Source organism: Glycine max, chromosome 10 (genome assembly GCF_000004515.6).
Source record: "Glycine max cultivar Williams 82 chromosome 10, Glycine_max_v4.0, whole genome shotgun sequence".
NCBI classification, from domain to species: domain Eukaryota; kingdom Viridiplantae; phylum Streptophyta; class Magnoliopsida; order Fabales; family Fabaceae; genus Glycine; species Glycine max.
This window is the reverse complement of record NC_038246.2, coordinates 49,900,529-49,927,345: the sequence shown is the minus strand read 5'-3', so window position 1 is coordinate 49,927,345 and position 26,817 is coordinate 49,900,529. Positions and strand designations below refer to the sequence as shown.

At 30.9% G+C, this 26,817-nt stretch overlaps 2 protein-coding genes and 2 pseudogenes across 3 annotated transcripts; 1 reads left to right on the top strand and 3 right to left on the bottom strand.

Moving 5' to 3' along the window:
• The first annotated feature begins 3,993 nt into the window (after window positions 1–3,993).
• On the top strand, window positions 3,994–5,147 carry LOC100785584 (probable carboxylesterase 17; annotated as a pseudogene).
• Window positions 5,148–10,070: 4,923 nt separating this feature from the next.
• On the bottom strand, window positions 10,071–15,778 carry LOC100819623 (serine/threonine-protein phosphatase 2A 65 kDa regulatory subunit A beta isoform). 2 transcript variants are annotated; one of them, XM_003536643.5, is made up of 13 exons: window positions 15,500–15,778; window positions 14,579–14,992; window positions 13,923–14,169; window positions 13,663–13,775; window positions 12,929–13,008; window positions 12,526–12,667; window positions 12,307–12,387; window positions 11,525–11,629; window positions 11,130–11,312; window positions 10,944–11,036; window positions 10,628–10,767; window positions 10,468–10,534; window positions 10,071–10,386 (listed from the first exon to the last, which is right to left on the bottom strand). In XM_003536643.5, the coding sequence occupies exons 2-13, from the start codon at window positions 14,963–14,965 to the stop codon at window positions 10,267–10,269; spliced, it is 1,758 nt and encodes a 585-aa protein (XP_003536691.1). In that variant the 5' UTR covers window positions 14,966–14,992; window positions 15,500–15,778; the 3' UTR covers window positions 10,071–10,266. The 2 variants fall into 2 exon arrangements, with proteins under 2 accessions (XP_003536691.1, XP_006589702.1); XM_006589639.4 differs by having other exon boundaries at window positions 14,579–14,989; window positions 15,500–15,736.
• A 1,335-nt stretch (window positions 15,779–17,113) lies between these two features.
• On the bottom strand, window positions 17,114–20,985 carry ALMT17 (aluminum-activated malate transporter family protein). Its single transcript, XM_003536642.5, has 6 exons — window positions 20,089–20,985; window positions 19,579–19,719; window positions 19,211–19,480; window positions 18,808–18,944; window positions 18,586–18,732; window positions 17,114–18,125 (listed from the first exon to the last, which is right to left on the bottom strand). The coding sequence occupies exons 1-6, from the start codon at window positions 20,465–20,467 to the stop codon at window positions 17,514–17,516; spliced, it is 1,686 nt and encodes a 561-aa protein (XP_003536690.1). The 5' UTR covers window positions 20,468–20,985; the 3' UTR covers window positions 17,114–17,513.
• A 747-nt stretch (window positions 20,986–21,732) lies between these two features.
• On the bottom strand, window positions 21,733–23,957 carry LOC100785048 (cytochrome P450 CYP73A100-like; annotated as a pseudogene).
• Window positions 23,958–26,817: the final 2,860 nt, after the last annotated feature.

Here is a 26,817-nt window from a genome sequence, read left to right as displayed (position 1 = left end):
TCTATAAAAAATTCTTACTACAAATACTAATATAAAAATAATTAATAACTTTGGCAAAAGAAGAACATATGGGGCATTGCTCCTAGGCCCAGTAACTTTCATAAACCATTCCATATTCCTTGATCTACAAGTGTGCATAAAAAGAACTTAACAAGTACAACTTTTTTAGACAAGAAGCGTACCACTTTTTATCTTGTATCTGTCTCATCTATTTTCCAATCCCTCCAGTTGCAGTCGAGAATGAGAATAGTCAAGATCAGAAAGTGCAGCATTAACAAATTGCATAATACTTTTATCAGATCTCTTTGATTTTTGTTCTTTGACTTGTGCGACAATAAGAAAATTGAGCGTATGTTAAAACTGAGATGTTTATTATGAATTTGGGTGTATCTAGGAATAAAACATTGAACCTATAAGTTCTTTAGGGTACTCTGTTATCATTACTTAGTTATGTTAGATTAATATTACCTAAAGAATATACTAATTTAGATAAATTGGGTAAAATGAGTTCTGATAAATGATTAAGTTTAATCTATTTTCGTAGATTGAAACTATAAATGCTAATATGAAGTTATATTTAGATTAGATTGCGGCATAAGGTGAATAAGAAAAAGAGTATTCGTAGTCCTCTTTAGAATGTCATTCTTTAAGTCTCTGCTCCACCTTAAATTGGAAGCAGCACGTTGATGCTATTGATAGATATCATGCCCCGGTTATTGGTTGCGGCAATATCAAATTTAACCTTGCTCGTAGATGAGGTTTGCAGTAACATTTTTTCACTCATATTGAGTTAATTATAGTTGGAAAGAAACATAGGGAGTTACTATATTATTTGCAACATGTGTAGAAGAGAAGTGTTGACTTGCTGCCATTCGGCAAGCACAAAATCAAGATACTCATAATTCTTGTAAACAATTTCGTTGTTTATTATTCTTAAACTATTATATAAATCACAAGCAAGAAAAATAATATGTATATTCGAAGACTTAAATATTTAAATCGTTGACTAAGCATGAAGTATATATGCCATGACTCTTACGTCTTCCTCGGTTGTATAGTCCTTCAAAATTCTGTTCTTTGAATTTTTGGCAATTATCAAAATCCTCGACAACTCGTTCCACATTAGGAAAAAAATGATCCTTCAATTTCAACTCTAGAATGGTATTATTCCGTTCTTGAAAAAGAAAAAAAACTCAAAGAAGATGCATGCATGTAACTCAAAAGACAAGCACCATTCCTGCACAATCAAGAGGCTTGCTTTTCTCAAGATAAAATGAAAAGGACAAGCAATAAGTTCTGACTTTCAGAGCTCCAATTGAGGTTTATTTGCTTTATTTATTAAGTCCCAAAGTTATTGGGGTTCACTGAGTAGCATGTTCAATGGACATCCTGAAAACCGGTGACCCTCCATACTTAGATGCTTTGTGACCCATAATGATTACCAATTAACTATCATCAATTATATATCACTCTCTAAAAATAATATCTAGAATGATTTAATTCAACCTCTCAAGTGTGTAAATGTAATGTCTCCAAACAGTGTACCTGAAAATGAAATGATGCTAATGGGAGGCAACCTAAAGTTAGCCCGTAATGTTTGCAGGCCACTACGCTCAGTTGTTTTAAAATGTCAACAATGCCATGCTACATCTTTTTCCATCCTTTTTAGAGTTGCCCAACATGGTTGCTCAACAGAAGCACCATATCAATAGTTGGATTTTGACATTTTTTTCGTCTTCTTTGTTTGTACTCATCCTTACGATGCGTATGTTTAGAAACAACTATAGTTTTTTTTCTTTCTTATCTCCTCTTATAACCACACTAATGGCATGTAAGGGTGGGGTGTAACGAAATAGAATGCCAAAGAATAATGGTTTGTTATTTTCCTTGGGCAAAGGTAAAATAGTAAGAGTTGTTAAAATTAAATACGAAATTGTTATACCACATTTGCTTCTCCAATAATTTTTTAAGCTTATTATTTTGGTATCACTTGAAAACAAATTATACCAGTATAATATATATATATATATATATATATATTATCCAATCATATAATATCATGCTATTTATATTATCACATCAGATTAAAGACCTCTTTGTAAATTTAATATTTTATTTTTAATTTAATATTTTATTAAACTATTTTTTATCTTTAATTAATTTATATTCTTTCTTATTCTAGCATATTCTTTCCTTTCCTGTATATAATTTTTCTCACTATCATCAACACTGGAGTACTTTTCGTGTGTCACTTCTTGCACCGTGCCTCTTACCTAGTCATTGACCATAGTTGCATAAGAGCTCTTGTTTCCGCATTCCCATGTGCAAAAGTTGAGTATTATCAATATATTTTTTCTTTTCCTTTTAAAAAAAATTCTCTAATTTTATATAATAAATTGATCTCATTATTTTTTATCTGACATTAGAATGAATATATATTTTATCTAATATTAGAACAAATATATCTAATAAAATTTTGAAATATATTTTTTATTTTTATCTTAATTTTTGTAAAACAAGTTAGCGAGAAAAAATTATAAATATTATCAAGTTAATCAAGATAAAGATAAAAAACATATATTTTAAAATTTTATTTTATATACTTGTTCTAATTTTTGATAAAAGACATATTTGTTCTAATGTTAGATAAAAGATAATTACAAGATCAATTGATTAGATATAATTAAAGCATTTTTTAAAGGCTAAGAAAAATATATTAACAACACTCAACTTTTGCACAAGGAATGCAAAGACGATAGCTCTTCTGCAACGGTTGGTGGTCGATAGCTAGATAGAAGTCACGACACAGGAAGTGTCGTATAAAAAGTGTTCTACAGTTGGTGACGGTGAGAAAGATTATACATAGAGAATAAAATATTAGGCTTAAAATTAAGAAGAATAAGAATTAATTAGGGATAAATATGTCTTTTAATAAAATATTAAATTAAAAATAAAAAAAATCATATTTCCAAGAGATTCTTAAACTTTATTTTAAGAAAACAAAAAAATTAAACTAAATTATTTGATATTACGATATAAATCACGTGACATTATATTAAACGTAACATTATATAATTAGATAATACATGAATCCGATCAATCTAATTTATTTTCAAGTTCCATCCGATTAATGATTTAATTTGAACGGCAAAAATCGTATAAACTGTGAACATGAGAATTTAAGTAAAATAAAATAATAGATGACATAAGCATAGTTGCATGAACATACCACAAGCATTGTGAGAATGAACTTCATATCTTACAAATAAAATAAAATAAAACAAAAGTCAATTTGTCTATGATTAAGGTGAAACATCAGTGGCTAGCGAGTAGCGATAGACGCGTAATCACTAATCATGACTCATCAAATGCACGCATTCTCATTCTGTTCAATTAGCTGCTCATTGGGTAATTTAACAATAAGACAGCATTAATTAGAGCTATCAAAATGGATTATTCGATCAAATGCGGGTTATGAATTATAACGAGTTATTATTATAAGTTATAAAAGTCTGGATTTAATTTTGACTATTTAAAATAAAATTCAAATCTAAAGAAAGTTTGATATTTAAAAAAAGAATTACAGATTTTTTCGAGTTAAGCTCAAATCAAAATAATTATAAAATTATAATCAGATTAAACAAAAAGGACTCATGTTTAATTTAAGTTGAAAATTTAAAGTGATGAGACCCTACATTTTATCAAGTAGATTGGTCTCTTTGAACCTCTGACATGCACACCAGCCAGTTTCCTGAAGCTTGTAAATAATTCTAATTTCAGAACGACGCTGTCCCTTTTTTAGGTTGATGCTTCCCAATTAGGCAGTGAAAGAAAGAAAAGAAAGCGATGAGTTATTTGAGAATTGTGATGACCCTCCACATGTGAATTCACGTGGAAACGTGTGTCGAATTGTGCAACTTCCCACGTGGAATGAAAAGATTGATTCATCCTTTTTCCACTCACTTCCCGTGTATATAAGCAAACCATACAAGGCTGCAAAACCAGCCACCATTCCTCAAATTCTTTGGTTTGTTTCTTGTTTCAGCCTCTTCTTACATGACAAGAAAAATAATGGCTACTCTCACCTCAAATCTAAACCTTAGGCCACAACAATACACTGTTCCCAAAGACTATCCACCACATGGTTCTGTAGTTGAGGAAATACAAGGCCTTATTAGAGTACACAAAGATGGATACGTGGAACGACCGCAAGTTGTTCCATGTGTCACTGCTAGTACAATGAGTCCAGAACTAAATGTGACATCTCGTGACATGGTCATCGACAGTGTCACAAACATATGGGCACGTTTTTATGTTCCAATTTCCCAACACAAAAAAATGCCTTTGCTCGTTTTTTTTCACGGTGGAGGATTCTGTGTTGGATCAGCAGCATGGAGTTGCTACCATGATTTCCTTGCAAGGCTATCTACCAAAGTTGGGTGTGTGATTATGTCAGTGAACTATCGATTGGCCCCAGAGAACCCTCTTCCAGCACCCTATGATGATGGATTAAAGGCCATCATGTGGCTACATCAACAACACAACAACAAGGGTAGTGGTACTGAATGGTGGACTTCAAAGTGCAACTTCTCTAGTGTTTTCTTAGGTGGGGACAGTGCTGGTGCTAACATAGCCTACAACGTTGCCACTAGGCTATGTGCATGTGATGGTGCGGCTTTAACTTTAAGACCCATGAATTTGAAGGGTCTTATTTTGATACAACCTTTTTTTGGTGGGGAAGTGAGAACAGATTCCGAGAAAGGCATGGCTCAATCACCTGGTTCTGCTTTGAACTTGGCAGCTTCTGATAGTTATTGGCGCTTGGCGTTACCGTGTGGTGCGAAACGTGACCATCCATGGTGCAACCCTTTTGGTGAAGTTGGAGGAGTTGAAGCTCATGCGTACCTTGGTGTGCATCTCGGAGATGGACATATTGAAGGATAGGAACTTGGAGTTTTGTGATGCTTTGGTCAGAGCAGGGAAAAGGGTTGAGTATGGGGTGTTTAGAGGTGTTGGACATGCGTTTCAGATTCTGAGCAAGTCTCAGGTAGCAAAGAGTAGAACCAAGGAAATGATGGCTCGTGTTAAGTCCTTCATGGCTCTCTGATTCTCTGTTAATTTTATACTCTTCTTGCTTGCTTCGTGAATCTCTCGTGTATATAAAATTAAAATTAACTCAAAACTGGTTATTGTAAATTGCTAAATCTTCAAGGAAATGAGAAGGTATGTACGTGTTATACTGTTAATGCAATAGAAAGAGTAAATTATCATTTTATTCGTTGAAAATGTACAATTTTGCTGTTACATTAGTTTCTAAAATAAAGTCTAAATAAGTACTACTTTAAAAGTGTAATTCATTAATTACATTAGTCCAAAATTAAAAATAAAATATATATGGCAATTTAAGTAATAATATCCACGTATATTTAGAGATTGAAATAACAATAAATAGTGAAGTTAAAAACTTAGATAAAACAATTAGAAATTTTAGAAATTTATTTTTTAAAAAAATAATTTCAGCAATAAATACGAAAACACATTACACAGAATAATAGTAGCTTACTAAAAAAAATCTCAAAGGTATGAGAGCCTGATTAAATGCATGGATGAGATTGTATATACACAGTTGCCCTGAATTTAATTCTTGAGTGGATACACACTCATTTTTGCATAGGCTTTCTCCCTTTAAAATAGCCATATCCATATATAATTATGTCCACTGAAAAATTGCAATCGAAATTTGTATCACGATTATTTAATTAAATCAATGGTCAATAAAAAATCGTTAATTGTTTTGTACCGGTGGTTTGTTTAAAGAGAAGTTTTTGAGTTTTCAAAAAGAAATTGAGAATGTTTATTTCTCATGTTTTATTAATTAAAAGTAATGCATTTTCCAAAAAAAATATTGCTTTCCGAATTTTTTTTAACCTATCTCACAAAATTATTCTCGTAAGATAAAAATCTAACTTTTTTAAGATAGGAAAAAGATTTTAATGCTGAAAAATACTATATTATTCTTATTATTTAATGTGTAAAAAGTGAAAGAAAGAAAAAAATATGTATATAACATGACATAAATATTTAAATAAAAAATATGTAAATAAATAGGGATAACTTTGCTATTGTATCCATTTAAACTTTGTCTTATTATTGTCTTCCAAATTGAAAAAAAAAGGAGGATATTTGAATGGGCCTCACTATTTTTTTCCTTTTTCCCCCTATTTTCTTGTATATTAAATAAGGAAAAACTTTGTGATAAATTTGTGTTATTCGGCTTTAATATCATTTCAATGTTACTGTGTTAGAAGTCGTCTGCTATTACTTTTTTTTTTTTACTTTAAAGTTGTAAATTTTATTTTTTATATATATTTATGATTTTGAAGTCATAAATGTCTTTTTTTTTTTACTTTTTTACGTTAATTTTTTTATAAAAATGTAAGTATTTTTTTAAGTTAATTTTTTTAAAAAATGGCAAATATTTTTTTATTTAATTATTTAATAAATATTTTTTAACTTTTTTAGTTTTATTTAATATTTTGTATAAATTTTTTATATGACTTTATTTAATATTTTCTATATTTTTTTATTTAATATAATTTTCATATTTAATATTTTATATATTTTTTATCCTAATATAAATGAATTTAATATTAACAATAGATAATAATTTAGTAATACAAGTTATTGTTAAAATAAAAATAACATAATACATCAATATAAAATAAACAATACATATTAAAGAAAAACATAATACATTAATTTAGTAACAACTAATATTATTTTTATATTTTTTTAATTTATATTATTCATTTTATATTAATGTATTATGTTATTTTTATTTTAACAACAACTTATATTACTAAATTATTATCTATTGTTAATATTAAATTCATTTATAGAATAAAATTTATATTTTTTAATGTATTATAAGTTAATATTAGTGACAAAATATTTTAATATTTTCATTTAAATTTTAGTCAATTCATATTAATGTATTATGTTATCTTTTTATGTTTCTCTTTATTCTTTTTAAATTTACGTATTTTTATTATTTTTTCATTTAAAAATAAATAAAATTCTTTAATATTAGCAAAAAAATATTAAATATAAAAATATATCAAATAAAATAATATCAAAAAATATATAAAAAATATTAAATAAAACTATATAAAAAATATATACAAAATATTAAATAAAACTATAAAAAATAAAAATAAGAATAAAAAACATTTATTTATTTAATAACTAAATAAAAAATGATTTACAATTTTTTTTTATAAAAAATTAACTTTAAAAAGGTATATACAATTATTTTAAAAAATTAACATAAAAAAATAAATATATTTACAACTTCAGTCATAAATTTGAAAAAAAAAACATTGACAATTTCATGATCTCTAATATATATATATATATATATATATATTCCCCTCACACTCACAGTGCTTATGGAGCCTCTAATCTTAGTAGTAAATTTGATCTCAAAACGTTTACTATAGTCAGAAGAATGTGAGTTTTTTATGCCTGAAATATAAAAAAAATTAAAAAATTATTCAAATAATACACCTTTATTTTTATTTATCCAAATTATACATTTTATTGTGCTTAGTGAGAGATTTCTCTCTTGCACAGTTTTGTTTTCTTTAATATAATTTTCGCATGAGTTAAAAAATCAATTTCTAGGAACCGATTTGTTAACTTTTTTTTTTTTTTTTTTTTTGCGTTTCAAAATCAATTTTCTAGGAATTGATCTCTTTCAGGTATCTTTTTTTCCGCATGAGTTAATAGATTGGTTTCATGAACCGATTTCTTAACAATTGTATGACAGAGATATTTTTTTCTAGACTGGATTTCTATTTCTGAAAAAAATATTTCAATCTTTCTATAAAAATAATTAAAATTATTTTGTTTTTAATAAAATTTGTATTCAATTCTCAATTTATATTTATGAGATTAAATTATTATTCAATCGATAAAACATCAAATATGAACGAAATAGCACAAAAAAATCACCTCCATAAAATTTTTAAAGGAATTAACTAATTCCTATAACTAATTTTTTTAAAAAAATATATAAATCATAAAATGGAAATTTAAAAGGAAATAAAAAAATTCTTTAAAAAATATTTTTAAAACAAAATAAATAAATATATAATTGAAAAAAAATGTCACATTAAAAAATGGATTCCTGAGAAAAACTGATTTGTCAATGTAAAAAAAACAAGTGAAGGTAAGAAATTGGTTTGAGGGGACTGATTTCTCATCATGAATATTCTTCAACTTGTATTATTTATGTAATTTTTTTTTGTATTTATGGGACAAAAAAAAGTCAAAATCAAATTATATAATTGAATAATTAAAATAACTAATTGATTGTCATAAAAAATTATTATATATATATATAAAGAGATTCTTATAAATATAATTAAATAACCTTACCTAGTTAATATTTATGATGATATAAACACAAATTTAAATTCTTCTTGTCATATTTGATAGGACAGATCCATTCCCTCCTGCCACCCTAATCTAAAACTTGTTAATAATTTAGATTTTAGAATGACATTTTCCATTTTAGATTAATGCTTTCCAAGTAGGTAGGGAAAGCCATGAATTCTAAAAAATTGGAGACACATTTGAGAATTCAGATAGCTCTCCAAATTGGAATTCACCTGGAATGTGTGACAACTTTCAGCCTTTCCCTCACTTACCCAATACTTTCTCACTTCAGAATAATTAAATTAATGGTTGATTGTAAATCATATATAGAAAATTCATGAACTCTTGATTACATTGAAAGTGAGTTACAAGTCGAAAGAATTGTACTTATAGTGCATGATTTAAGTTGAGACCCTATTATTGTCAAAAAGACTCTAGTTAATTATTAAGGAATTTTTTTTTCTTCTGAATTTTGATAAACTACTTTTTAAAGTTTTTAACATAATAAGTTGACATTTTATAGTAATTTTTAATACTTTATGATAGGTTTTTTTAATATTTTGTGATAGTTTTAAAATACAAATTCAAATAATTAAAAAATAAAAATTAATTTATGACAGCTAAAAATCATAACAAAGTATCAATTGATTGTCATATACTAAAAAGATACAATTTATCAAAATTTAGGAAAAAAAAATTATTTTAAATTTTAGAGACTAAAAAAAACACATTAAATTTAGAGATTAAATAACTAATTAAGTCTTGTTTCAAATTAGTTTTGATACCAAAAACCAATTTTTAAAATTTTTGAAACTAGTTTGACTAGAAAATATATTAATTTTTCCAATTAAATCATAATACTGGTTCAATTTGAATTTATATTTTTAAAATGTTGCAAAGTACTAAAAAATCGCTATAAAATATTAAAAATGATAAAGTATTAATTTATTATGTCAAGAGAAAAAAATATCAAAATTTAAGGACTAAAGATATTTTTAAATTTCTAACACAAAAAAACACAAATCCTAAATTCAAGGACCAGTAATTAAGCCAATTATTAATTATCACTCCCAACTTAAAAGACTAATCTCACAACTATACTTATAAAGATCTAATTAGGAAAAAGAAATCCTCGATAAAGATATGTTAGCACGTCTTAATTAATGCTTATAATATTAAATATTAACTAGTATCTTAGAATATTTAATATAAAAATATTTATCAAATTATTTTTACCCAGATGCTTTGCCTAAAAAAAAAAACTCTTTTACCAGTGATGTTTTGTTTTAAAATGTTTGGGCAAAACTATTTTATTTCATTTTAATTCGTTTTGGTAAAAATATTAAAAATGTATGAAATCATGTTAATTTTCACATGAGTATCTTGTTATACAAACACGACGATTAAAAATAGTATATGACAATGATGAAGCACAAATAATACATATCCCATAAATCTATCAATGCGAGCCAGTTCCCTGATTGAAATCAAAATGCAAGAGAAGGCTCGAGCTATTGTGACACTTTGGTGTTTTGGATAATGTTTGAAATATGCAATTCATTGCCTAGAAGAACATTACAACAAGGAACGAAGAATCTACGAAAACTACAATCAAGAAAAAACACATAATATACGGAAATTAGCATATAATGGGAACTAAATCACATCAATGGTCAATGACTAGTAGTTACTCACAAATAAATAACCATTCAGCTATAATTGAAAAGCACTAAACATAAATATGCAGTATTATTTATGGTAGTTGGAAATATTAGCATCTCTTCCGACGTCTTCAACCTAATTAATTGCGTGTGGAACCATTTCTGCCTAGCTAGACATCATGACATGATCAATTGCCTGCAGTGCTTGGTTGGAGAAAAATCGCACGTCAACATCGGGATCCTCACTGAGCTCAACCAGACATGGACGAATAGTCTTCTCCACCACCTGAATGACAATGATGTTCACAGTAAGAGTCTAAGACAAAGAAAGATGAACAGAAGATGGAAACATAAGAATGATACTTACAGACTGATCAACGATGGGGAAGATGGACTCTAATACCTTTGCCACATTGAACTTTATGTTGGGCACTCTAAAAGGGAGTAAATGGCAGCAATTAGGAACTTAAAGAAACTGTATGGAAATGATGGCATGTACCCGGCTTTCAAAAGGTAATACAAAGTACCTGTCTTTTGATGCAGCAACAACAACTGGTAACAAGTTTGAACAAGTGATTTCAGGGCCCATCACAGGAGCAAGCAGAGAGATAGCACGAAGAATAGTCATCCGATACAAATAGTGTGGGTTGTTGTTCATCTCCAAAACCTGTTCCACACATTCCATATAGATACTTCTGAAGTTACACTTGGGAGAATAGAAAAGGTAATAGCATATAGCAAACATATATTTCAAGACATGCACAAAAACCCACACAGACGAATTAATGTTGACATATGTTGGTGTATCATTTCGTTAATAATAAATTAAGTAAATAGATGAACCTGAGGAATTATGTGCTGCATAGCCCACTCAGGACCAAATTCTTCAGCAAGGCGTTTCAAGTTGTTAGCAGCTGCTTCACGAATTGAATGAACCTACAATAACTAAGGTGGTTAACAAAAACCGTCATGTGCAATATGCAGTTCCCAAAATGCACCCACACTAGCAAGGAAGTGTAGAGCACAAACCTTATCCTGTAACCACTGCATGCAAAGAGCACCAAGCTTGTCATCGAAAAAACTAACCCCCAATTGACTTGCCAATAAGGGTATATATTCTATAATTGCAAGCCGGACCCTCCAATGCCTATCCTCAGCAAGCTCAACAATGGCTGGTAACAAAGACTGAGATAACAGATCAATTCCTATAACCTGCAAAAATATATTGATTAAAATGTCTTCCAAAAGTTTTCTTTTGCTTTGTATTTTGTGAGTATCGGGTGGTATGCGGACATAAAGGCTTAAATATAAGCATCAGTTCTGCATGCTCGAATTAATTATATCAGCAGAGGAAAGGAGAAAAGGTTGCCAAAAGAAATCTAAAGCATTCTGAAAATTAAATTAACTACAGAAACTATAACAACCTGATTCACTTGATCAAGCTTGCTGATAATGTTTAGGCGCACGTCGGGAAATTCATCCTTCAAAAGGGAAAGGAAAATAGGAAGAAGCTGCTCAATTGTTGCTTCCTGCAATGAAGATAAGGTAGAACTGAGATTCACATTTACACCAAAAAACTACTGCTATCACAATTAGCCTAGAAAATAGATTTTGTGTACTATCTTTTATGAGAGAATGGAGACAGAAGGTACAAAATTCTTGGAAACTAGAGACAGGGGGAGAAAGGTTAAAAACTTGTGATACAAGATTAGTTGCATAATTAAAGTATCACAATCTAGTAAATTCAATATAAGTATTCATACCAGAAAAAGGCAAATGTCAGTTACCACAAAGTAACTGCACAAGCAGTCAAACATAAAACAGGCTAAATTAATCTGTTAGTTCCTGAATCATTTGGAAATTTTAAATCTCTATACTTTAGAAGTTTGTAATTAGGTCTTATATATCATTTTTATTAGGTTCTAACTAGGACTTGAAGCACAGGTACCTATTTGAAAATTCTTAAATAATTCAAGGACCCACTAAATAATTAAACCACAACCTTTACCTGATTCCTAAATTGTTTGAAACCTCTCAAATAGGTCCCCATACTTTGAACAGAACCCTAACAAAACCTTAGCCAGGGACCAATTACAAACTTTTAACGTACAAGGGCCCTCAAGCCCCAAACAACTTCATGATACAGATAATGTGTATTCCTGTCTAGAGAACAATAACTGCAGAAACTGATATCTGACACTTATACCTTTCCCAACACTGGAGCCATTCCCATTATTACTGAAGCCAAAGCAGACCGGACATGCTGAGAAGAATCTGATGACAATTCCTGCAAAAGTTGTTTCAAAGAACTTAAACCTGTAAATATAAATTTAGCATACTGAATTGACCAACCAAAACCAAGAAAAGCCTCTGTATATAATCAGTAATACTAATGTGTTATAATTTCTTTTCCAAAGATGTATACCTTCACACAAGAAAGAATATGCTGAATTGAAAGATCTGGATTTAAAATCCGGCAAAACTTGGTCACTTTTCCAGCAGCTGCTATGCGCACTTCAGCCTCATTATCTCGAAGCAACCGCACATAAGCAGGTACCAATTCCGTTCTTCATAAACAATAGTTAAGAAAAATAAATATATTGCTTAGGCTTCAGAGTTGGGCCTTAGTAATCATAAGAGATAATCAATACAAAAATCACATGATTAAGCATTATTAGCATATCATGAACGTCCAATACACCAGCTAGTGACCTGAGCTTATAAGTCATAATACAATATATTCACACAACATAGCACTATCATAGAAAGATATGCAGCATGTGCAATAATCAGCAAAATAATAGTAGTAATAATAATAATAATAATACCTGGTAGGTTCAGGGCCTACAGCTTCACAAAGCTCATACAATTGATTTGCAACCATGTAACGCACGCGCCAAGACTTATCCTATCCAGGATGAAATTAAATCACATAAATAAATAAAAAAGAATATTTGGTATGGTGCATATAACATTCTACAGACATATAAATGCAGGCAAACTAAATAGAGATTTAATTTTTTTTTTATTTTATAATTTTTGTCCACTCCTAAATGTACTGATAGGCCAATAACTAATGTGTATAAAAGAAGAAACCCCATAGGCCCAATGATGGCCTATGGAGGGAGGTATCCAGCTAGAGGGAATTAAAAAAAAATGTACTGATAGGCCAATAACTAATGTGTATAAAAGAAGAAAACCCCATAGGCCCATTGATGGCCTATGGAGGGAGGTATCCAGCTAGAGGGGAACAATTCAGTTGAGAAGGGAGAGGGAAATAACAGAGTGGAGACAGATGTCACTGGGGGAAAGAGTAATGCAGGTAATCATTTTGGAATGATGGAGAGTTGGTTATGAACCCTGGCTGACGGTAACAGAGGGTAAGGAATTATTTTGGAAAAGGTTGGCCAAGCCTGTTGGCTTGAGGGATGGTTCTTTCCTATCTTATGCTTTGTCATTTTTACTGTTTTATCATTCTGTTTTCCTATTCCAAATATCAGAAGCTAGTATATATCTGTGTGTGTGTGTATATATATATATATATCCAGTTCCTATCATGTACCTGGGAGAAGTTAACAATAACCGGGAGTATATGTGCAACACAATCTTGTGGCTCCAACAGCTTGCCAAGAGCAGCACAGCCCTCCACAGCCAACAATCTGACAGAATCTTGATCTGTTCCAAGATTACAACACATATTAAAAGAGGAAAGTACATTCAGGAGATTCTACAACACAATCACACAACCAATGTAAATATGCAATAGACAAAAATGACAGACACTTTCCATCTACAAAGAACAAGAAATATGTATTCAATTACCATCTTGAGTAAGATCATCAAAAATTGACATGAGATCAGCCTTCAAATGAGCATATTCAACAGTTGCAGCAAATTTCCCAAGATTTGATGCAGCCGACCTTCTAACCATAGGCATGTCATCCTGACATAACTGACTGTATATTGATCTCAACTCTGTCTTTGATGTTTCTGGTGCGCTAGGGTATGCAATATGAAATAGTCCACATGCAGAGACTCGAGCAGTAAACCATTCACCTGCTGCCAATCTCTGAACAAAATAATCACAGCATGAATTGGACAGAATGTTCAATCAACTTAATCAATGGGAACTAGCAGGATACATACAACACACCATTAATGACAAACAAGCACTAATACATGTGTGATCACTTAGCATTTAGCAACAACAAAAATGTTATAAATTGCAGAGTCAAGTTTCAAGCACCACTCAAGTTAACCCAGATCCATTAACTAACCTCTATCTCATTAAGTACTAGGATGTTCAAGTAATAGAAAATTGTCAAATTCCAGGAAATAAAGTAAAATTAATATGATAATCAGAACCACATCAAGCCCCAAAACCATAAGTGAAAAGGAAAAAAATTATGTAACATTCATGGTGAATCTCACAAGTAATAATAAAATCATTTATATTGATGAAAAAAACGTTAGCTGACCTTCACCAACGGGATGTAATATTCAACCAAATCACTCTCCCTCATTTGAGATCCAATTCTACAAAGTGACTCCGCAGCTTTATCTCTCACACAGGTTTCCTCAACAGTGCAAAGTGTCTCCAGCGGTGGCAGCAACACACTAGCATGTTCCACTCCCCCAACATAAGGAATGAACACTCCCAACTCTTCTGCCATTGCAAGAAGTACTTCATCATCATCGTCATTATTTTCACTCAAAAATGGAATTAATTCTCGACGGGTTCGCTCCTCCCCAAGAGCACGCGCAATTGTTGATAGCCTGCGAATTGAGTTTAACCGCAGCTGGATGTCATCATTTTTCAACTCATCTATAAGCACTGCTATTGGATATAGTGGTTCGTCAGCCATAGAAATTTTGCTTGGTTCCCAATACTTCTGGCAGAATCAGCACATTAATCAAATCGTTAAAAGAACAAACACAACCACAATTCAAAAATTAATGAGAAAATAGAAGTACAATTATTAGTATACAAACGGCAAATACTACTAATTAACCACACCAGCATGAATTAAATGCATAAATCAGCTGAACTTGGAACTCCAATTTAATAAACTAATTTCATACACATTACTTAACTCACTTTTTTTCAGCTCTAGTTAAAGTAACGCATATAAAATCAAATCAAGAGTTTAACGACAGGAAAGTAGCAGCTAGTAGTTCAATTGTATGTGTAGTTTGCACGTGCGCGTACCAAACTATAGGATTCAGTTAAGTTTAATTACGGTTCCAACATTAAAAGACACGTATGCGACATCTAAAATACTTCAAGAGCTCACAAAACCAAACAATTGAAAATTCGACATCAAAATATTTAGTAGGAAAGTATCAAGAAAGAAAACCTGGAGTTTTAAATCCAGATAGGAAGGAGTAAAATACTGTACCGTGTCGCGCGAAAGTTTCGATAACTTTCGATTTCACGAGCCACCGAAACGAGAAGATGGAGAAATTGCGATCTCCTTCTAGTAAATCGTTGGATACAGATGAATACGGGTTTCAAAAACGCATTATTGCTAGCTTCTACGCATGGACACCGGAAACCCTAAGACCATTGAACAAGGAGGGAGAAGACGATAGAGGGAAACAATGTGATCACACACAGAAATGGCATTCGAATCACCTATTCTGCTCGAGTTTAACATTAAAACGCAGCGTTGAGCACTTTCACGCTTTTTTTTTTTTTTTTTTCTTTTTTACCTTTTTCTAATCAGAATTATTTTTTAAAAATATTCCTCCCTCCCATTCTGTTTGAGGTGTTTAGCAAAAATTTGTTTAATTTTAATGAAATTTTACTATATCAAATATTGATTTTTTTATTATATTCTTAATTGTTTTTTGTGAAGTGATAAATAATAAAGAAGTTTTCAATAAGAGAATATCTAGATAATATAAAAGATAAAATATGTATTAATAAATTCATTAAATTGTATATTATTTTTTTATAAAATCTAAAATATTAATTATATTACTTGTGTCAAAACATCACACAAAATGAAACTGAAAATAACTAGCATAGGTTAGTTATATTCACTTTGGATCATAAGTGAAATAGTGCATGAAAAAATAGAAATGATAAAATTGTTATATTTTACAGAATATTTAAGTTGGTTTTTAGTTTCTTTTTTTTTTTATTTGATGTCAAAAGAGTTTGTTTGATTTTATAAATAACAGTACTTCATTAACAAATACTTTTTAGTAACTTATAATAATTTTAGATGTTACATCTTTTAAGATTCTAGCAAGTATATTTATATATTTCTTATAATACTTATTAGATTTGTGTTTCATCTTTTTAAGTGAGATAGATTTTATTATATTTTAAGATATTATAACCATTACACAAATCAACACAATAAAAGTATAATAGTAAATTGTAGAATATACATTATAAAAATATAATAATTGAAATTAAACAACATAATTATGTTGTTTAATCAATATTTAATTTAACTTAAATAATTTCTAACAATTTTTAATATCCAAGTTACTGAAATAAACTTTTAATTTTCATTTTAAATTTAATCTTGGAATTTATTACATTCAAGATTAGTCAAAATAAAATAACAACGTTAAAGCCTAAACTTGTTGCATAAAATGAATTGATTTATTTTTATATTAAAGTATAAACAATGTAATTAACATTAATTTTTTTACTAATCTTTTAACAATAAAAAATATATTATTTTCTTAAGTTTAATTTCCGTGCATTTTCACTGCAAAAGTTTCCAGTTAAAAATTATTCAATTAGAAATCATTTTTTTAAAATAAATTATTTTTATCATACTTAACGATATGGAGTATTCTCTCAAAAAAACAATATGGAGAATGAGAATGTAAAAAAGAAAAAGTATGCTATCATTGAATTTTGATCAAATTCTATTTTCCTTTATACTTCGTATACTTACATAAATTCTATATAATATTTGGTCGATCGGGAAAATTCATATATGACTTGGTTAGATGGATCCTTATCACAAGAGTTTGTTTAAATTCCCGTCCATGTTCTCGGCTTCATTTTGTCTTCCTGCAGAATCTTTCCTCATGCTCATGTTGAATCTTTGTAAATAGAAGCTCACGTTGCAGAACTATAGCAGATTGAAGAGACACCTTTACAAAGTAAAACAAATCATAGATGGTTGTTTAAATTATACAGAGTATATAAAGATGATAAGATATTTTGGACATTGTAAATTTGTAATTAAGTTTTAATCCTCCCACTTCTCCAGAGAGATTTTTTAATTTTCTTATAGAAGCCAAGAAAAAAGATTGCATCTTCAGCTTCAAATTTATTTTTAATAAATGAAACAAAATATTTCTGTTTGACATCTTTCACGACCTCCAATTTATAAACAAGGAGACTGTAGAGTAGAGTCTGTCCCAACAAGTTGCCACTAACTTCTAGCTACTTGAGCAAAGTTTGTTCAAGGGGTCTTTAAATTTGGCCTTCTCACTAAGATCTTGGAATTCATCCACAAGATTTTGAAGCCTCGCAACAAACTCGATTAAATTTGAAGCAAATGTTCCCAAAGACAAGGAACTTGCACTTTCATACACTTTGGATTCTGGCTCATTTACTATACCATCTGCGAAAAAAGAAAGATGTGACTTCCCAAGAAAGCTCTTGGACGCAGTCTGTGGAAGAAGATTGGATTCTGGCATAGAAGGCTCTATTCTTACACTAAGTTTTGGACCATCCCCTATTTCATCGAGGGAAGTGATCTCCGGTGGCTTGTTCTCATTGTCTTTAACATCAATCAAATTCTCAGGTTGTTCTTTTTCCTTATGCTCTCTTGCAGCTTCCCAGCTCTCATAATTCACTAGGAGAAATGACAATTGGTCAATCTTCATCTGCAATTGCTCAGCTGCCTCGTGAACATCTAAGAGAATGTCACCGGTGCTTAGTTTTTCCATTCTTTCCACTTTGCTTCCAAGTGTACGCAATACTTTAGCTCCTTCAATGCCAACCTTCTGAAGTTCATCATAGAAAACCAGCCTCTTTTCCGGAGGCGACTGTTACATAAACAACATATAAAGATTAAATAAATCATCATGTATGATAAGTTTGTGAACTTTTATATCAATTATCTTAAAAGTTATAGCAAGAAGATTTACGACTGATTGAAAATGCATGTAAACTCATGTAGGTAATCCACAATACAGTCAGATTTGTAATTATGTACCAGAAAAAATTGACATGTATTAATGACAAACAACAATCTAAACTAGCAACAATCATTTCATGGAAAGACATATGATCTTATATGTTGTTGGGAGCTAGCAGAGGATTGAAAGTAGAAAGGATAAATTAAGCAAACAATCATTGTGAAAGAACAATTCATAAAAATGGTAATGGGGCAAAAGTTCATACATGCACATGCAAATCCTATACAACACCCTAGAGCGAGAAGCCGAGAAGGTAGCATATAACAATAACAAAAATACAAATCAAAGAAGGAAAGGTTCCCTTCACCTGTATTTCTGAAAGTATGCATCCATGCATTGCCATGACCATGAAAGCACAATGCCTCAATGCTCCACTGACTTTGACGTAGCTTCTCCAAGGATAATTGAACATCTTGTATGGACCATGAGGTGGTTCCCATAATGCAAAGTCTACCTGCAAGAGCAAAAAACTTGTAAAATGTGGACACTATGGTTTTGCCATTTTAGCAAGTGTTTCAAAAATGGATACCAGAGTCTCCTCTTGAGTTGACGATTGCACTGCTGTTCTATAACCACGGTAAAGAGGGTCATCAGAGGCTTGATAAACAAGTATTTTGGATGGGATCCTCTCATATGCAACGCATTGTAGGTACCCATTTACACAACCTAAACAAAGTACCACAGGAACCAACAAATCTACCAAGTCAGCAACAAGAACAAGTTTCTAAGATCCTAATATATTTAAGAATTTAATTAAAATCCACTCACATAATTTACTTTTATCCTATTATTATCCAATTATAGATTTGTTATATAGAGTGATTTTAAATTAGTTAACGATGAAAAAGCTCATGAAAATTAAAACTAAATATTTAATGTTGTTTTCTAATTAATCAGGACCCACGTGACATGTGAGGAAAGTTGAGCAAAACCTTCTAAAGATGTGGCAACTCCTATGAAATTTTTCACCACCAATTTGTGTAGATCCTCCCCAGACCAAATGGGATAAATGCAAATATTCACAGACAAACTTACACCAGCACCAATGCCAATTAGAACCGATCTGTAAAAAGCTGTGCTGAAAAATTGCAACTCGGTTCTCCCAGACACTAACACAATGCAAAATGTCAACAAGAATACACGAAAGCCGTATTCATATTGCTTCATCGCAGGGTACAACTTCACGTAGCTCGCACAAAATCCTGCACACCACAACAACACAGTCATCAAACCCACGCACGACCTCATCATCATCAATCATGAGCGTTGCCTTGCCATCAATTAAAGAAAAATGCCTAACCAGCAATAAAAATTGAGACAACAATAATAAGCCCCTCAAAAGCTCGACCAACCAACACGGATAACTGTGCAATACCCAGAGCAAGCACTCCAGCAGAAATTGTTCCCAAAGCACGATTAAAACCTTTGTTAAGGGTTGCACCTATACTCCCACATCATCACCACAAAAAAAAGTTAACATTTTCATCAAGCAACATAATTAAAAAACCAAAAAAAGGGTCAAGAAGTTATTAAATATTCCCAAAATTTGACCATTTACCCCAACCAATTTTCACATATTAGGTGAAAGTTAATAAAACTAAATTAAAGAGATTGATTGAGACTATGGACACGGGCCTAACTATACAATAATTTGTTACAAAAAAGTCAAGAGATTATTGTATGGTCTGGGAGCACCACGTGTTCATGATCCTGGTGAATCTTTACATGACATCTAGTGGAGTTTTAAAATATATGAGAAAAAGTTAATAAATTTGGCTACATGTGGCGTAGAAATTAATCAAAATCATACCTATGCTGAATTCGAAAACAACGACAACAGTGAGGATTGCCCAGACAGAGTACTTGCTAAATTGTTCCTCCTCGATGTAAATGACAAGCGAGACAATGGCTAAGGATAAGCCAGCTTTGACAGCGAAGATAACTTTGCGTCGGTCAGAGCGACCCATCTCGTACAATTTGGAGGCAACGTCTCTGGACCAGTTGTGGAAGCTAATGACGCCATCAGAGAGCGCGTCGAGGAAGGAACGCTTGGGGGCGGCATTGTCGTCATCGTCAAAGTCTTTACAATCCTTCTTAGAGAGGAGCCTCTCTTTGCTTTTCTCCAAGAAACTGTGTCTGAATGACCCCACTCTCGCGGGCATTCTCTCTGATTGCTGCTGGTTATTCATTGCGAAGAAGGAGGGAATGATGGAGATGATGAGGCAAAGAGCATTTTTGGATGGAACAGTGGAACATAGTTGAAGGAGAGAATGAAGGGACTGTTGCCTCTTGCTGTGGCGAAGGAAGAGCACACGAACCCGCCAACTGACACCGTTTTCCGTTATTGTTATTTTTGGAAACAAACAATATCATCTTTTGAAATTGTCTTCAAATGTTTTTTTTATATTATTATTTCTCCATTCTTCATTTTTTTTAACCTCCTATTTTCGATAACTTATTTATAAACACTTAAAATTCTAACTGATACAAAAACTTTCAAATAGATCAATTAAAATTCACTGAAATAATCAACAAACAAACTTGAAGTCAAGTCACGAAATAAAAACTTTTTCATCCTTTTGGCTATTGAAGTCACGAGAAACTTACAGACTTTGTATAAAGGGAACTAGTGAAAGAACATAATTAAGTTCATGGTTGAAACAAAATGTTGAGGACCACAAAATCTGGGCTTGTATATGACTTTGGCGCACTATCTGACTTCACCACAAATGTCTAAAAGTAATTTAGCAGAGAGGCACAGATACGTTGATTGTTGAAAAGGATTACGCATTCACGAACTCCCTTGGTACCGTACCTTTTTATTGAAACCTCTTCTTAATTAGCATCCATACTCAACCGCAGCCACGTTATCTGCATAAGTCCAATTTATTGTTCTTTTCTTCATTCTTGATCCGCAACTGCACACGTATACCATCTGCAACATGGAATATTTCGAAACATACCCCTTTCCGAAATTTTTATATTATATTTAATTTGAAATAAATTTTGTTTAACTAACTTGTTTAGATGTAAGTATATAGATTTACTTACAAATCATTATTTACAAAAGTATAATTTGAAAAAAATCTACAGACCAAATTAAATTTTTAAAAAAGTTGAATACACGTTAAAGTAAAGAGTAAACTCCCAACTTGCTTAATGAAGTGTTGTCATGTTCTTATGTGGCATGTTAAGTACTTATGTGCATGGTACAAGTGTGTTGTTCTTACAATCCACCAAGCACATCTATACGGTCCATGCATCAAATGGAGATCATTACCATGTTTTACAAGAGACGTCAATTATACTTCAGTAGCATGTTGTACCTTGTTAAGAGATGAAAAAACATGAGACATTTATATATGACTCGTTACAAAACTGCAAAAACAGAAAAACTATGTTTTATACTGTTGAATTAATAGTGATAACGACAGAATTAATTCAAACTGCCTTATGGAGAAACATTACACGCAGTATAATGTATACAATTGAAATAGAAAGATAAACAAATGCATCTAGGAAAGCAACACCGGGAGACTCAACTCTAAGACTTGTTGATAAGCGAAGTGTTGTTTCGTTATGACCCAAATTAATCATAGTGTCTTAATTGGATGGAACAACACAATGGAGTGGTTGGCAATGTGCAAGCTGAATTGGCCTCCTTTTTCACTCACATCAATCTTTGTCCCAGCTGGAGCACTCATCTCAAAACTTGTCACCAACTTTCCAGCCCCAATATTGGCAATGCAAGTATGATCCCAGGGCAACTCCTCCTTCCCACGCCAAATGGCACGAACCTAAAGTCAACTTTTCCTCCTGCAACTGCATCTGTTGCACATTCCTCTTCCAAGAACTTTTCTGGCCTGAACTCTTCTGGATTCTTCCACCATGATGGGTCGTTGGCAAGCCACCAAGCATTCACCACCACCCTTGACTCTTTTGGAATAGTGTGCCCTCCTAGCTTTGCTTCTTCCAGATTCATGTGGGGCACCAGAAGAGGAATTGGTGTGTGAAGTCTCAATGTCTCTTTCACAGTGGCTTGTAAGTATGGTAGCTCGTGTAGGTTGGATTCTGTTACTGGCTCCCCTTTAAGCACTTTTGATATCTCATCACGAATCTTGCTTTGGATGGTTGGATGATTGACCAACTCTGCTATTGCCCACTCCATGGACCACAATGTTGTTTCAATTGCTGCAACATTGATGTTTTCTACTATGTAGATCCCATTCTCTTCGCTGATTTCTCCCTTCATCTGAGCATCTATGATATGATCAATTGCACAACCGATCTTGTGCTTCTCCCCATTAGCAATCATGATTTGTCTGTAGAGCAACATACCAACAAATACTCACATTAAAAATTGAATTTAAAGGAACTACGTATACCAAATAGAATAAAGAGTAAAATTAAATATGATCAATATTTGAAGGCACGAGAATATACATCTCTTCAATCAAATTAGTCCATGTCACAATGTGGGTCACAAGAAAAAAAAAACTTACACAATTCATTAGGTGTTGATTTTATCGTCAATTAGAATTGAAGTTTCACTTGTGTAACTAGCAATATACATAATTTGCATTAAAGAATTATGTAAATTACAGAGATAAAACTCCAATACTAACCGGAGAATAACACCTAAAAACATCAGATAAATTTTAGACTAAGTATCATATGTTTCTCAGCATTCTTTAATAATTTGTCCATTTGACTAATTAAATATGATGGATAAGGTATATTTTGGAGGGTAATTTTACTAATTAGTATATGAAAATTGAAGCTAATATTAATTATTATACCTTCTTTTCTCAACGTAGTGGGTGTTGAAAAACGCCAGCCTCCTAGACTGCAAGTTCTTGCACTTGTTGAGGTAGCCTCTCAAGAATGGCCTGAGCAATGGTATAAAATCCCCGTAATTGTATTCAAAACTCTGTGCCAAACGACTTCTCTCAGAGTTAAACCTGGTGGCTTGAATGAACAAAGGGTCCTCTTGAGACTCAAACTTGGCATCAAACATCATCCTGTACATGATATTGTACAACATCAACTGAAGCCGCCTTCTGATAACTATCCCTTCGCTCCTCACTCTGTCGTTCATGTTCAGGTCACGCACCATCAAGTCCATCTCCTCCTCCCACATGTTGCTGTAGTTGTGGACGACCTTGTTGGTGAAGAATGGCAGCGTCATTATTCTACGCATTTTGCGCCAATGGTCACCGTAGACAGTGAAAATCATGTCTTGCCCATTCCCCGCGAAGATATCAAACACAACGTTTCGCGGGCGAGACCCAAATTCCACGCCTTGTGCGTGGAGCACTTGGGTGGCAGGCTCGGGATCAGAGACAACAACTAAGTTTTTGGAACCTAGTTTGAGTAGGAACACAGGACCATAGGTTTGTGACATTGATGCTAGAAGACGGTGGTTAAGGTTATTGCCAACTTGTAACCAGTTACCAAATATTGGAACAGATAGAGGACCTGGGGGCATAGTGGAAGAGTGTTTTTTAGAGGATGAGGAAAATTTGTCTGTGATTAGAACAAAAATGATGGTGGCAATAGCAATGGAAAGATTGGATGGAGAAAAAGGTATAGAAAAGTAAGAATGAAGAGTTTTGTCATTGAAATAAGTGATATTGTTACGAGAGTGAAAAGGAGCGGTTTCTTTGTTTGAAGACCCATTTTTTGAGGAGGGAAACGTAGCTAGGATTAGGAATTAATGTAATTTAATGGATGGTGAGATTAGAGAGCAAATATGTTTATATATTAGGGGGTACGAGGTGGGTGTCCCAAGTTTGTGATGAATACATGGCTGAGTTATATTAAAATTTGATTTTAAAAAAATTAAATTAATTGTTACACATTTATTTTTATATTAATGAATTTATTATAACATATTTACTTACAAAAATCATAAAAAAAATCTTAAAATATTTAAAAGTTCTAAAATAAAATTCATTGTATTGCTATGTAATGAAAGTGAAAGTGTGAAACCTGTTATGACTTGGAACCTAAACAAATGAACAAAAAATTGAAAACTCTAAACTAAAATAACAAAAGACATTTTAATAATTTTATTATTGGAATAAATAAATATGAATACGGACATCAAGAACCGAGTAGTGATATTCTCATTCCAATCCCAATCTCAATTAAAAAAATTAGGATAATCCCTAAATTCAAACTGATATCCGGTTAATTTAAATATTTTTCATCAAAATCAAAGTGACTAAGTGAGTTGGGATGGATCCTCACGGTTAGTATTGTCATAGGTACATGGGGAGATGGATTTACTTGCTTAAGAAGCAGACATGGCCAAGTGGGGGTCTCTTACACGTACACTTTGGTCAAGCCAAGCCCACCTGTGGCTGGGTAAAATATAATGATTGGTTATGCCAACATGGAATCATGCATTGTCAAAAAATACGCACACAAGTCTTTATTTTATTTTTTATAAAACATGTTTTTTGTCCCTTTAAATTTTTTGAAATTTAGTTTTCGTCTCTCTAAAATTTGTTGTGATTCTAATTTTAAAATGCAATTTTTTGTCCTCTAAACATTATCTAAATCACTTTTATTACTTTATAAAATGTTATCTAGATTATTTGGAAAATTATAAATAGTGCATTTCAAAATTGTAGAATCTAAAAACACAAAAATTATAAAAAAAAAACTAAATCAAACTAAATTTTTTTAGAAAAACTATATTTTTTTTATATTTAACACGTAAGCCTTTATTCTCTTAAACGTAAGTCCTTGATCTGAATTTGGTTCAATTTTTCACGTTTTCCGTCGTTTTCTTCTTTATGCAGTGTGGTATTAATTTTAAGTGAATTAATTTCCTCTCGGTTAATTGGAATAAGATAAAACAGTATAATATGATTTTTTTTAATTTATCTAAGTAAAAAGGGGATAACTAATCTCATGGTCACGGTAGATGATTAGTGCAATTAAAAGAATGTATTCATTATTTTGAAATATATAATTAATTACACCAACAATCTATTATGAAATTGCTTATTTTTATTTTTATTTATGAAAAAATATTTTTTAATATTTTTTTCATCATTGTATTGATTTAAATCTTGAATCACTTTTTATGAAACATAAATTACTATCATTTGTGTTAATTTTTTTTTCATATTCTTGTTATAAATCTAAAGTATTCATTGACTTTATAAAAAATTTTATTTTGATTGATCATCTTAATAGTTTTTTTCCCACATCATATTTTTAGACAAACAATATATATTAATTTTGGGTGTAAATCTAGGAGAATATAGATTTGTAGTGCAAAAGATATGATGTTCAAGTAGGATTAATTTACTAAATCCTACCTTGAAACATAGTTAAATTGTAAATGGTAAAGTCTGTTATGTTGCAATTCAAACTTTACTGAACTCACTACTAAAAACAACAGACTTTAGTTTATTTATCAAAAATAAAAACTATTTTTACCAACAAAGAAAAAAGCACATAGATAATGTGAAATAGTCAAATAAGAAGGGTTTGGATCTGATAACAATGTAAAAGACTTCTTACCTAAGAAATAGAATTGATAGATATACAAATCAATTTGTCTAATTCTCTCTCTCTGTCACATTCACATTAATATATGTCAATGTATCATAAGAAATATTGTTATAATATATTATGACTCGGTTTGTTTCATCTTCTTTATAAGGATTATTTTTTTGAAAAAATACTTCTTTAACTTTTTTTTTTTTGGATATAGCTTCTTTGACTTTTCATATGAAGTTTTCAGTTTTTCAAAATATACCAAATTGCTATGGAATTTTACCATAACAAAATAAAGGCATAAGAAGTAAAAAAAATCCATATAAATAATTATATATAAAAAAAACTATTATATTAAAATCAATATACAAAGTTAATGCATAACAAAATAAAATATTATGATATAGTATTAATTTTTGTTGTTGAAAATATAGTATTAATTTTAGTACAATAAAAAATGCGATGGCTCAACAGAAGAAGGCACGTGTTTATGCTAATGTAACCATAAATAAATAAAGTAAAAAAAAAAGATTGTTGCACTTTAAAAATTCAATCATAATTTTAACAAAAAAAATAATCATGTAATATCACATGATTTACATTATTATTTCAAACAATTTAGTTTAATTTTTTTTTTTATAATTGAAGTCTAAAGATCTTTTCGTAAATTTCATATATATTTTTTTAATTTAATGTTTTATTAAATGATATTTTTATCTCTAATTAATTTCTATTTTTCTTTGATTCTAAATCTAGTTTTTTCTCCCCTTGTCGTCAAGAGTGGAGCACACTTTCTACATGCCGCTTCTATGCTGTGTCTCCTATCTCGCCACTGACCACGTCGAGGAAGAGATCTCGTATCTGCATTCTTATACAAAAACTGAGTGTTATTAATATTTTTTTTTACCTTTTAAAAAATAAAATACTATGATTATATCTAATAAATTGAGTTTGTAATTATATTTTATCCAAAACTACAACGAGTATATCTAATAAAAATTTGAAATATATATATTTTATTGTT

Excerpts from the sequence above, each read along its gene's own strand:
- ALMT17 (XM_003536642.5), bottom strand. The coding sequence starts at position 20,467 with ATGAATAACCAGCAGCAATCAGAGAGAATGCCCGCGAGAGTGGGGTCA. Across the intron at positions 19,481-19,578 it reads TGTCTCAATTTTTATTGCTG|GATTTTGTGCGAGCTACGTG; the intron begins GTTAGGCATTTT and ends TGTGGTGTGCAG. Across the intron at positions 18,945-19,210 it reads AGTTGCCACATCTTTAGAAG|GTTGTGTAAATGGGTACCTA; the intron begins GTTTTGCTCAAC and ends TACTTTGTTTAG.
- LOC100819623 (XM_003536643.5), bottom strand. The coding sequence starts at position 14,965 with ATGGCTGACGAACCACTATATCCAATAGCAGTGCTTATAGATGAGTTG. Across the intron at positions 11,037-11,129 it reads TGCAGTGGTTACAGGATAAG|GTTCATTCAATTCGTGAAGC; the intron begins GTTTGTGCTCTA and ends TAGTTATTGTAG. Across the intron at positions 10,768-10,943 it reads TGCAGCACATAATTCCTCAG|GTTTTGGAGATGAACAACAA; the intron begins GTTCATCTATTT and ends TGTGTGGAACAG.